At 37.3% G+C, this 13,942-nt stretch overlaps 1 protein-coding gene across 1 annotated transcript in view; it reads right to left on the bottom strand.

Moving 5' to 3' along the window:
• Positions 1 to 13,942, bottom strand: part of ATP11B (ATPase phospholipid transporting 11B (putative)) — a 130,099-nt gene that overhangs the window by 85,589 nt on the left and 30,568 nt on the right. The window contains 3 exon segments of the mRNA XM_017860609.1: positions 86 to 193; positions 4,824 to 4,904; positions 6,782 to 6,871. Of these exon segments, the coding sequence (XP_017716098.1) occupies positions 86 to 193; positions 4,824 to 4,904; positions 6,782 to 6,871 (279 nt within the window).

Below are 13,942 nucleotides of genomic sequence, written 5' to 3'. Positions count from 1 at the left end.
TTTAACTAAAATGTAATATCAAGATTAGAATTATATCCTGTGATATCAAGGTAAAACTGATTTTCATTATTTACCAGATGCATACCCGAATGTTTTTGGATCTAGTTTTTACAAGGCCACCACTTCGAACAACATAAACAGGAGCTCCATTTACTTCATTATCTGAGCTATGGCGTAACCAATCTTCATATCCCTGTAAATATCCAAAGGGTAAAAAATAATTTTTCAGTATAATTTGAAGATACTTTTATCAAATAAGAAAAAATCTTCCCTAAAACACTACATTCCAGAATCATATTAGGCTATTTGGCTGCATACGCTCACAGGTATTTGACATTTGTTCCTACTGGAAACACTTGGTTCTTTTTTGTTATATACATTTTCCTGGCTTTCAAAGGACCTCTAGTTATTTCTTCCTTTTTTTTTTTTGAGACGGAGTCTCCCTCTGTCGCCCAGGCTGGAGTGTGCAGTGGTGCGATCTCAGCTCACTGCAAGCTCTGCGTCCCAGGTTCATGCTATTCTCCTACCTCAGCCTCCCGAGTAGCTGGGACTACAAGCACCGGCCACCATGCCCGGCTAACTTTTTGTATTTTTAGGAGAGACGGGGTTTCACTGTGTTAGCCAGGATGGTCTCGATCTCCTGACCTCGTGATCCGCCTGCCTCGGCCTCCCAAAGTACTGGGATTACAGGCGTGAGCCACCACCCCTGGCCTATTTCTTCTAAATGTCCTTATGGAGGCTCCTTCTATGTCACCTTTATGGATCCTTTTCTCACATTTCTCTTTTGCACTAAGAGATTTCTTCTATCCCTGTGTCTTCAAATAGTATAAGTACGCTGGTAATTCCGAAATGTGTATCTCCAGCCATATATCTCTTTTGAACTCCAAACTTGAATATCTAATTGCTTTATTAATATATCTCAATTTTATTGTCTCATACATGTCTTAAACATATTCAGAACCAAACAGATGATGTCCTGAAAAGGTGTTGCATGTCCAATGTTTCCCATCTTGACAAATGACATCACCATCTACCAAGCTGTTCTTGCCAGAAATCTGGGGAGTCATTCTTGACTCCTACCCTTTTCCTAACATCTACTCAATCACTAAATTCTATTGTTTCTATGTATAAATGATATTTTAATCATAAAGCATAAATTTACAGAGCATTAGAGACAATAAGTAGAAAAAAATGAGCAGATTTTTGGAACCAAGATTGTGTTCTTTTACTTTCTTAAACAGTAGACTGACAGAATTGTAATTAGTACAGTTGACCCTTGAATAACACAGGTTTGAACTGCACAGGTCCACTCATACATGGATTGTTTTCACTAAAAGTTACACGACTGTGCCTAAATCATCTTCCTCCCTATCCACTTCCTCTACCTCTTGTGCCTCTGCCACCCCGAGACAGCAAGACCCACCTCTCCTCTTCCTCCTCAGTCAACTCAATGTGAAGACAAGGATGAAGACCTCAAAGACAATCCATTTCCACTTCATGAATAGTAAATATATTGTCTTTCTTATGATCCCCTTAATAACATGTTCTTTTCTCTAGTTGACTTTAAGAATACAGTATATAATACATATAACATACAAAATATGTGTAAACTACTGTTATGATATTGGTAAGGCTTCCGACGAACAACAGACTACCAGTAGTTCAGTTTTGGGAGAGTCAAAAGTTATACACGAATCTTCAATTGCACAAGGGGTTCCCCTAACCCCTGCACTGTTCAAGGGTCAACTGTGCTTAACAAAAATACATTAGCCCGTATGGATCATCATTAGGAAGGAAACAGACAGACACAGGCATTTCACAAAGAATATTTTGATTAAATATTAAGGAATGGAGGAATGGTGATGTTTTTCAAATGGAAAAGACTTCTTGTGCCATTTTACGAAAATTCAAGAACTCAGAGATACAGTACAAGTATAGATAATGGAACGATATCTAAGAGAGAGTAATAAGTGAATAAAAAGATAAGGTACAGAACATGTTTTGTTCTACGTTACCATTTGTGAAAAGATATGCTTGCCTATGTGAACACTTTGCATAGATAGTCTGGACTAACTTACAAATAATTGCTCCCTGGGTAGGAGAACTAGGAGACTGGGGGTTAGGCGTCTAAGATTTACTATATGCTATTTTGTGCTGTTTCCCTTAAAAAAAATGTGCATCTATTATTTTTAAAATATTAAGAAATTATAAAATAAAAGCAAAATATGAAAGACTATTTTGAAGGTATACTGTTTTCAGGTGGAAACCTTGTGGGAAAGTACTCTTAAGACACCTAAATTATGTTGGCCTTATTTAAGCTGTAGTGTGTCATTTTAGAGAAATTTAATTGAGAGTCAAAATATTTTTTCTGAAACTGTCAAAAGCACACTTTCCTTTACAGTCAGATGACATTAATAGCAGAGCAATAATTCAAACATTATCTTTTTTTAATACAAGCTCATAAATTCTAATCCATCCTACACATTACTGCCAGATTAATCTTCCCAAAGCATTGTCTTGATTCACTATCCTGCTCAAAATCCCTTCAGTGATTCTCAATGCTTACAGCAAAGCATCTTCTGGCTTCCTTAATTTAGAACCAAACTATACTTCTATTATCTTGTAGTACTTTCCTAAATAGGATCAAACATTAGTTCGACTTACAATTCCCCAAAATAGGTCTTGCCTCTTCTTGCACTTGGGCCTTTGCCCAGGTCGTTCATTTCTACTTCATCTTCTTCATCAACTGTCATTTTACCCATATTCCTAAACCCATCTTAATAATATTTCCTCCATGAGAATTCATATTTTCATCTATTTATCAGCAATTTGCATTTATTTTCTTGGAGATGATCTATGCCTTTTCACTTATTTATGTTGAAGAGAAAGGTATGTGCTCTTGGTAAAATATCTTTTAAAATTAAGATCAGCAGGGCATGGTGACTCACGCCTATAATTACATCACTTTGGGAAGCTGAAGCGAGAGAACTGCTTGAGCCCAAAAGTTGGAAACCAGACCGAGCAACATGCTGAAACCCTGTCTCTACAAAAAAATACAAAAATTAGCTGATTGAGGTGGAAGGATCACCTGAGCCTGGGAGGTCAAGGCTGCAATGAGCTGTGATTACACTACTGTTCTCCAGCCTGGACAACAGAATGAGACTCTGTTTCCAAAAAAAAAAAAGATAAAATTAAGGACATAGGCCCTTTGTTATACATAACACACGTTTCAGTTTCCTTTTAATATTATTCAGACTTTTTTTTAAACACTCACATTTTATTTTTCCTATATGATTTCTTTCCTTGCTTACAACAGTAGATTAACTGATCAATTCCCAAATTGAAAATGAGATAACATTTCATCTGTATTTACTTCTACTACTTCTGTAGTTACATATATTCAGCTTAATAATCCAAATGAATTTTATTTTGCTATATGGTATGAAGTATGAATCCAACTATTTTTTCTAAATATTCAAATGATTATCACATCACAATTTATTGTCCGATATTTTACCCAGATTTGAAGTATGACCCTTACCATGAATAAATTCTTAAATTTATGTAAAAATAATATTTCCTCCACAAAATCATCTCTGATCATCCAGATGAAAATGAAGTGTTCCCTTCCTCCTCTGAATAGCTGGCTACAGCTCCCTGGATTTTACTACTACTCTATGGAACCATAATTATTTTTATATTTGGTCTTACCTTCCTATTTCATAGGTTTTAGAATCACGGAGGGCAAAGACTTATTTCCTAGAGCACTATATCTTGCATTACACAACAGGAGAGAAGACTTAATATGTAAATACAGTTGGGAGAACCTAAAAGCAAGCAAACAACTGACAACCTCATTCATATTATAGTGTAAGTAACTGATAATGGAGCCTTTTCCTATTTTGATAGATGTACAAAGGGAAAAGGCAGACTAAAAGGGGAGAAGACAAGAAAGAAAGGTTGGAACGTGGTAACTTTCACTTTTACAATTTTTCCAAAATGTGTTCTACTGATCTACAGTAATAAATAGATACATAAATCTGAACAATGTATGGAAGTATTCTGTGTGTTTATTAAATGAAAAGTTAGGAATAGTTGTTGCAAAAGAGAAAACTCTGAGTCTCAAAATTTTGTTTTAAGTTAAGGAGAAAATCTTTGTGGATCAAATTTTCTCTTTGAAAACTGTATGACTAGCAAAGCATCTTCTGGCTTACAGCAAAAGCATCTTCTGGATTCCTTTTTTTTTTTTTTTTTTTTGAGACAGAGTCTTTCTCTGTCAACCAGGTGGGAGTGCAGTGACATAATCATGGCTCACTGCAGCCTCCACCTCCTGGGCTCAAGCGTTCTTCCCACCTCAGCCCACCGAGTAGCTGGGTCCACAGGTTATGTGCCACCACACCCTAATTTTTGAACTATATAATTTTACTCACAAATGTTCACACCAGAAGTATATACCCTGCTCTCTATAAACATATCTTTTTTGAATTGTATTTCCTTTAAATATCACCAAACTCTACCAAGATAATAATTAGGAAATCTATTTCATATATAAACTGGTTTCTACATATATAATACTTGTTTTTGGATGCTTTCTAGCTCTGTCAAGGGAACAACATATTTTAATGATGTTAATCATCCCATGAGTCACCAGGTACCTGAAATATAACAGAGTGGCTAATTCAGTTTAATTTTACTACATACCAGACAAATTTGCTGCTTTCTCACAGAAATTATTTTCACAACAATAAATGTTCTTTGGAGTGGAAATATTTAGCAATTTCTAAATGACTTAGAGGAAAATAAGAAGAGAAAGTATCTCATACCTGCTTTATGGCGGTTACTGTTATCACAAAGAATAATGGAAGTCCACTGGTAATTGGACTGGTAGGTGTATCAATCATAAGCTAGATTTATAAAAAAGAATAGAGAATATTATATTTTTATATTGTGCACATCATACTATTAACATGTAAAATTTCACATTACACAGCGAGTATACTTTAGTTCACAATATTACAACTTCACTTTGTTGGCTATTATGTAGGGTTGGAAAATTATTTAAATCTATTGCCTTTCCACATACATGGCTAGATTGGACTCAGTAACTTAAACACAAAGAGTCCTTAAGTTCTTCAATATTCGCCAAGGAGTGCAACTACAGCTACTCAGATCTCATTTCACATTTCTTTGTACATCCTGATAAATGCTGAAAAGTCTGTCAGCAATTTTTACCCTTGGATTCAGAATGATATCAACACTAGGGAAAGAAAACTAGGAATGGGACTATGGAAAGAATTTTTTTCTATAAGTGATTTTGTTACATCCAACAGAGCCAGAGGGGGATAACTAGGAAAATGAAGTTCCTTTACTCCGGATAGGCCAATTAAATTTGTTCTATTCCATGGACAAGCTGAATTCATCTTAGCTAATGATTTCACAAACGTATGGATGTTACGTGGATATGGTTAGTATACATTTCTTGCTTTTCCAAGAAAACGAAGCTAACAGTCTATGGGCAGAAAATCAGAAGTTCCTTCTCTGTTCATGAAGGAGAGCAATTTTTTTTTTTAAAGCAAATGTTTCCTAAAGCATTAAAATGAATATTTGACAAGTTTCAATTTTCATTTGAAATCCCAGGTTCTACTGAGAGAAGAGTTCAGAGTTTTATACATTCAATGCTACACTGGAATTGCAAAGTTTTATCAGAAAAGAATAACTTCTTTTTTTTTTTTTTTTGAGACGGAGTGTCGCTCTGTGGCCCAGGCTGGAGTGCAGTGGCCGGATCTCGGCTCACTACAAGCTCCGCCTCCTGGGTTTACGCCATTCTCCTGCCTCAGCCTCCTGAGTAGCTGGGACTACAGGCACCTGCCACCTCGCCCGGCTAGTTTTTTGTATTTTTTAGTAGAGACAGGGTTTCACCATGTTAGCCAGGATAGTCTCGATCTCCTGACCTCGTGATCTGCCCGTCTCGGCCTCCCAAAGTATGGGGATTACAGGTTTGAGCCACTGCGCCCGGCCCAAGAATAACTTCCTTAAGGGAAAATGGCAATCACTATTTTAAAATCTTGATTTATACTCATGTTTCATGGGCTGTTCTCTTGATTTTATATATATATATGTGTGTGTGTGTATATATATATATAATTTTTTAAGCACAGGGTGAAAATTCAGAAACTGTCTAACAGCCTATAATAGATACAGATTTAAGCAAAGAAAACTGTCTCCTGGAAAAAAAATCTATACTCACAGGGATACTTAAAACTTACAATTCTTTTAAATAACTTACATTTAAGTTAAATTTAAATTAAAAAATTAAAAGCCAAAGAAAAGTTTACTTTGTACAAAGATGATTCCATAGGCAGAAATGTACCAAAAACATGCACTATATATTAAAAGCCTAAATATTTATGTTCTGAGGCAGAATATCTGAAAGACATTAGGTTACATTCTTAGCTAAGATTATGGTTAATCTAAGTACTACAGTATGGTTAATATAAGTACAGTACAGTAAGATTATGGTTAATCTAAGTACTACAGTACAGTACTAAGTAGTACAGTACATTATTGATGAAACAATATACAATTGATCTTAAAGTTTATAGGCTATTTCTTTCAGAAATTTAGATATGACAGATCATTGTAGTCACTGAACACAATGCAGAAGCACTGCAGAAAAAATGGTCACATGGTCAAATGATTAACAAAACATAATTTTTCTTTGTTCTAAGACATATTTTTAGGAACTATGTTTACCAACTTAATATTGAGTAATAAAGCTTACCTGAACCAAAAATATAATAAGAAAATAAAAGTTTGCCACTCTTCTGAACTGTTCAAATAAATTTTTTGGAACAAAATTCCACACAGTATACTAAAAAGAAAGAGATCAATAAATCAATATTTAAAAATAATATCAAGTATATAGACATAATATTAATAAGTAAAGTAAAATCAGATTTACTAACCCCTTAGACAAAATTCTGCAAGTCTATATGCTACAGAAACGATCTGGCTTTTAGAGTTCAGGACTTTTATTCTACTTCCCTTTTTTCTTCCTTTTACTATTTATTGGCAATTTTATTATAATTTTGAAAAATGAAATAAGCTGAAACCCAACAATTTTGCTATTAAATTCTGGTTTTTTTAGAAGTTAGAGAAAGCAGATCTAAAACAACATTTTAACAACTTATTCTGGATTCTGGTATACAAAACTAAACCTAATGCTAAAGATAAATATGAATTGATAGAAATGATACTAGATACAATTTGTATTTTATTTAGTTTAGCATCAGAAACAGAGGAAGCAGTTTGTTTAATATGAAACATGACAAAATAACCTAGAATGTTAAAGAAATAAAAATGCTTTAGATAAGTGATCACTGCGATAACCACCAAGAAAATTTCATGAAGGATATGAAAATCTGTCACAATATCAATTTTAAAAGGTAAGATAGTAGAGTACAATGGTTAAAAACATAGATGTTTGGGGGTTAAACTGTGGTGGCCCCAATCTTAACTTTAATACTCACTAAATGACCCTGGACTTAATCTCTCTGTGTCCCACTTTGCTCCTCTATAAAACGAGGATGATATTAATCATATCTTATAGGGTTCCTATAAACATTAAATGAGCTAACATACTGACGAAACACTTAGGACAGAACCTGGCTCACACTAATTGCTATCAAAGTGCTTATTATTACTCAGCCCAAAAACCTATAATGCTGTATTACAAGGGCAGAATAATATGCTGCAAATTTTATTTGTATTATAACTCACAACATAACTTCATATATGAAACAGGGAAATGATTTATAGAATTTTTACTTTATGTACATTCTCCCAGAAGAATATAAGATCCTGAGGCCAGGGATATCATTTTATTTACTGTTCCACCTCTAGCACATATACTACTCCTTGGCACATAGGTGGAGATCAAATATTTTGCAGAATAGATTAATGAATAAATAAATATGGTTGACAATGGGTTTTTTCTCAGATAATATCCTGATCTCAGGCAATGAAGCCTCAATGGTTATTGACCAATTCAAGATTTCCAAAGAGGTACTTTACCTTACCCAATTTTCTCTGGTGTCATGTCAGATGGCTCTAATTTTTGGATTTTCATTGTCAAAAGTTCACTTCTTAATTAGCTGTTTGAGACCTAAAACACTGTTTCCCACATGAACAACCTTATAAATAGAGTTAGGTTCCCAGAAAAGCCCACAAAAGCCTATCTGACCCAGGGATATGGAAAGACTAGTCCAATACCCAACAAACTTTCTTTGGTGAAATTATATTTTCAGTTTGAATCTGGAATATGTGAAACATATTTTCTCTGAGCAGTGGCAGCACCAGGGGTTCCAGAATCTGAGGATGGGCAGTATGTTTAGGGCCCTAGAGAGAAGAGAGGTAGATACTTCCTGGAGCCAAAGGAAGTCAATGTTTAATGTATACACATGAGATGGTAATTGTGTCAAGTCACCGCCAGGTGATCATAATTGGAATTAAAAATCAGTTGTCAGAATATCTCCTTATAACTTCTTCAGTCACCAAATCGAATGTATAATACTTCACAAGGAAGGTTTGAAATCTCCTAAGTTTACAGCAATCTATTTGAAACATAACAGCAACAACATATTTTGTATTCCAGAATCCTGAGGAGAACAGCTATATAAATTAGCAGTAAAGTAATTGGTTTCAGGGTGTTTTCTTTGGCTAGCTCAATAATACAAGGAACAACTCAGAACAAACACAAATTTCTTATGAAGACTAGCACATAAATGGTAGAAATTGTTTCTAGTTTTTCCAAAATACAAACATATTAATAGATTGTGAATGAGTTTAAATTCTGTGCTTGTCCTATTGTATAGAGAGGGGGAACTCTAGTAGCATAATATCAAACATTATGAAAATACTGCTAAGAAAATAATTTATTATGCTTTAAAGTTCTCTTTGTTATGTAATAATGGTTAAGATAAATGAATTAGAAGTGTAACTTCTCTATAGTCATATATGACTTTACAATTGACCTTATTTTCCTCCTAAGAAAACTAAAACATGGCTATAAAATTAAACATTTTGCAAGAAGGCTATTTTATTTTATTTTTTTTGAGACAGTCTCACTCTGTCTGCCCAGGCTGGAGTGCAGTGGTGCAATTTTGGCTCACTCCAACCTCTGCCTCCTGAGTTTAAGCGATTCTCATGTCTCAGACTCCTGAGTAGCTGGGACTACTGGCGTGTGCCACCATACCTGGCTAATTTTTTTGTATTTTTAGTAGAGACGGGGTTTCACCTTGTTGGCCAGGCTGTTCTCAAACCTCTGGCCTCAAGTGATCCACCCACCTTGGCCTCCCAAAGTACTAGGATTACAGGCGTGTGCCACTGCGCATGGCCAAAGAAAGTTTAAATTTAAGACAATGTAGTTACTATGGCCAATTAAAGACATACCATGCAACCACAACATGCAAAACACTTATAGAAATAAGATGTTTAATATTAAGTAGAGGAGACTAAGAACAAAATATTAATAGCTGTATTCAAAGGTAAAGTATATGAAAAAAATAATGAAGATGGTCGTATTTGACATGTGCTTTAAAAGAAGAACATTCAACAGGCTGAAAATCCAGGGCAAATAAGGGAGAACATTTCAGGAAGCTAGGACAGCACGAGCAAAGGGACAGGAGAAAAGCTCATCATGGCTTTGTGAGACAAAACAATGCAGTCTGGAAGGAGACCAAGAGAATAATAGGGGAGTGAAAAGGTAGTAAAATGAGAGTAATGAGAAGCAGGCTTCATTCATGCTCAGGAAAAAAAGTGACAGTATCTGTGTAAATATTTACATTCTTGAAATTATGGTCAAAGACATGAATTCTACCTTTCTACAAGAACACAAAATCTACAATGCCCACAAATACATAAAATTTACATTTTAAAAATTGTGACTAACAACATGAAATCAAAGCAAAGGTACAATGATAGGAAAGTTCAACATGAGTCTGTGGAATAACAGGTAATCTGTTTTGCAAGGAGTTTAAGAAAGCAATAGTGGCATAATAAAAGAAGTAATAGGTAGTAACGAGAGAGACAGTCCTCATTTATGGTAAAATTTAAAAGGCAATATTTCTTTAAACATCCACATTTTAAAAAATATGGTCAAAAACATTAAACCAAATACTTCTGTGTACAAAGACAGTCATATAAAGATACTTATTTAATCCCAAAAGCTTTCCAGGAGGACACTCAGTTTCCACTATCGGCAGAGAAGTGGTCCTGTGAACGCCCAGCAGACAAGAATTATAAAGATCACATTTTAAAAACTGTCAAATCCTGGAAAGTGTCCAAAATATAGATGGAAACAGTAAGAGAGTTTAATTTCAAAAAATTGCAAATGGAAGAAGTATAAATTGTGAATTTTTGGCTTCTTAGCTTGGAGACAGTATCCAACTACCACACACAGCAATGGCTGCAAAACAGCTTGGGAAAAACTACAGCCTCATCAACAAAATGTGACAGAGATTAGAGTTCAGGGCTGGAAAAGAAGCTGGAAATGTAAGGGGGAAAATACTGATTGTGAGAGAACCACACAAAGAAAATGGCTTACGTTCAAAACATAAACCATCCAAATTCAGGTCGACAGCTAAACTATGCACTAGAAAGGAATGAACTACCGATACTAATACTTGCAACAACAAAAATGAACCTCAAAAGCATTATGTTAGGAAAAAACAGTCAGGCACAAAAGACTGTGTATTAGATGAAATTCTAGAAAAGACAAAACTATAGTTACAGAAAGCAGATCAGTGGTTGCTAGTGTTAGGGGTGAAGAGGAGGGGGACTGGCTGCAAAAGCCATGAAAGAATTTTCTGGAGCAATGGATATATTTTACATCTTGATTAAGGCAGTGGTCAGATTAGTCAAAACTCACCAATCTGTGTCACTAATCTAATGCTCATCCATTATCCTGGATTCTGACATTTCCTCTCTCTACTTTCTGCTTTAGAATCATCATCCAAAATGAGAGATGGCACTAAGGGTATGTTACACACATAAAGAATGTGAAGGCAGAAACACAGGGCAGGGCAAAGAACTGCTGACCTAAGACAACATCCTTGGGAAAGACGAGGTTAGGATTAGAGGAAAGATGTTAGTTGCTTTCGAAGAGAGGGAAGGAGCAATGCAAAGATGCTTCGTAAGGTGCCCTTTCAGGCAATAGTTATGATATAAGGAAAACTTTACCCTCAGTCTCTTTGACTCATAACCTCTATAACTGTACCATCCAATAAGGTAGCCATTAGTCACATGTAACCATTGACATTTAAATAAAAATTAAATTAAACTTCAGTTTCTGAGTTGCACTAGTCATATTTCAAGGCCTTGATAACCTTGTATAGTTATTGGCCATCATATTGGACAATTGCATCATGAGAGAAAAGTCTACTGCAAAGTACTATTCTACAATCTTTAGCTTCAGAATAACCTAAGACATCTTAAAAACGCCACAGGGAAAAATGAAACAAGGAAGAATATACAAGAGTGAAGCTGTACTTTGGCACCACAAAACATGTACAAATGCGTGATAAAATTGGAGGAAGCTGGCTTTAAAGCAACACAGAACTGAGTTTAAATTCCAATCTATGGCTGGGTGCGGTGGCTCACACCTGCAATCCCAGCACTTTGGGAGGCTGAAGCGGGTGGATCATGAGGTCAAGAGTTCAAGACCAGCCTGGCCAAGGCGGTGAAATCCCGTCTCTACTAATAATACAAAAATTAGCCAGATGTGGTGGCAGGCAACTGTAATCCCAGCTACTCAGGAGGCTGAGGCAGAGAATGGCTTGAACCTGGGAGGTGGAGGTTGCAATGAGCCAAGATTGTGCCACTGCACTGCAGCCTGGGTGACACAGTGAGACTCTGTCTCCAAAAAAAGAAAAAAAAAATGGGGGTGGGCACGCGCCCAAGAGGGTCGAATAGGAACAGCTCCAGCCTCCAACTTCCAGCGTGAGCAACACAGAAGATGGGTGATTTCTGCATTTTCAACTGAGGTACTGGGTTCATCTCACTGCAGCGTGTCGGACAGCTTGTGCTGGTCCGCGGGTGCAGCCCAACCAGCGAGAGCTGAAGCAGGGCGAGGTATTGCCTCACCTGGGAAGCGCAAGGGGGAAGGGAATTCCTTTTCCTAGCCAAAGGAAACTGAGATACACAACACCTGGAAAATCGGGTAACTCCCACCCTAATACTGCACTTTACCAAGGGTCTTAGCAAACGGCACATCAGGAGATTATATCCCACACCTGGCCTGGAGGGTCCCACACCCATGGAGCCTCCCTCACTGCTAGCACAGCAGTCTGAGATCTAACTGCAAGGCGGCAGTGAGGCTGGGGGAGGGGCGCCCACCATTGCTGAGGCTTAAGTAGGTAAACAAAGCCACCGGGAAGCTTGAATTGGCTGAAGCGCACCACAGCTCAAGGAGGCCTGCCTGCCTGTGTACACTCCACCTCTGGGGACAGGGCATAGCTAAACAAAAAGCAGCAGAAACCTCGGCAGAGGTAAATGTCCCTATCTGACAGTTTTGAAGAGAGCAGTGGATCTCCCAGCACGGAGGTTGAGATCTGAGATAAATGTCCCTGTCTGACAGTTTTGAAGAGAGCAGTGGATCTCCCAGCACGGAGGTTGAGATCTGAGATTAATGTCCCTGTCTGACAGTTTTGAAGAGAGCAGTGGATCTCCCAGCATGGAGGTTGAGATCTGAGAACGGACAGACTGCCTGCTCAAGTGGGTCCCTGACCCCTGAGGAGGCTAACTGGGAGACATCCCCCACTAGGTGTAGACTGACACCTCACACCTCACACGGCTGGGTACACCCCTGAGACGAAGCTTCCAGAGCAAGAATCAGACAGCAACACTCGCTGTTCAGCAATATTCTACCTTCTGCAGCCTCCACTGCTGATACCCAGGCAAACAGGGTCTGGAGTGGACCTCAAGCAAACTCCAACAGACCTGCAGCTGAGGGTCCTGACTGTTAGAAAGAAAACTAACAAGCAGAAAGAACACCCACACCAAAACGCCATCAGTACGTCACCATCATCAAAGACCAAAGGCAGATAAAACCACAAAGATGGGGTGAAAGCAGTGCAGAAAAGCTGGAAATTCAAACTACCAAAGCACATCTCCCCCTCCAAAGGAACGCAGCTCATCGCCAGCAACGGAACAAAGCTGGATAGAGAATCACTTTGACGAGCTGAGAGAATAAGGCTTCAGTTGATCAGACTTCTCAGAGCTAAAGGAGGAACTACATAACCAGCGTGAAGAAACTAAAAACCTTGAAAAAAGATTTGACGAATGGCTAACTAGAATAACCAATGTAGAGAAGTCCTTAAAAGAACTGATAGAGATGAAAACCATAACACGAGAACTATGTGACAAATGCACAAGTTTCAGTAACCGACTCAATCAACTGGAAGAAAGAGTATCAGTGATTGAAGATCAAATGAATGAAATGAAGCGAGAAGAGAAGTGTAGAGAAAAAAGAGTAAAAAGAAATGAACAAAGCCTCCAAGAAATATGGGATTATGTGAAAAGAGAAAATCTACATCTGATTGGTGTGCCTGAAAGTGAGGGGGAATATGGAACCAAGTTGGAAAACACTCTGCAGGATATCATCCAGGAGAACTTCCCTAACCTAGTAAGGCAGGACAACATTCAAATTCAGGAAATACAGAGAATGCTACAAAGATACTCCTCGAGAAGAGCAACTCCAAGACACATAATTGTCAGATTCACCAAATTTGAAATGAAGGAAAAAATGTTAAGGGCAGCCGGAGAGAAAGGTCGGGTTACCCACAAAGGGAAGCCCATCAGACTAACAGCAGATCTCTTGGCAGAAACTCTACAGGCCAGAAGAGAGTGGGGGCCAATATTCAACATTCTTAAAGAAAAGAATTTT

The sequence above is a fragment of the Rhinopithecus bieti genome, unplaced genomic scaffold, assembly GCF_001698545.2.
Source record: "Rhinopithecus bieti isolate Rb0 unplaced genomic scaffold, ASM169854v2 scaffold_55189, whole genome shotgun sequence".
Taxonomy (NCBI): Eukaryota; Metazoa; Chordata; class Mammalia; order Primates; family Cercopithecidae; genus Rhinopithecus; species Rhinopithecus bieti.
The sequence above is the reverse complement of the archived record's forward strand: the minus strand, read 5'-3'. Positions and strand labels throughout refer to the sequence as shown.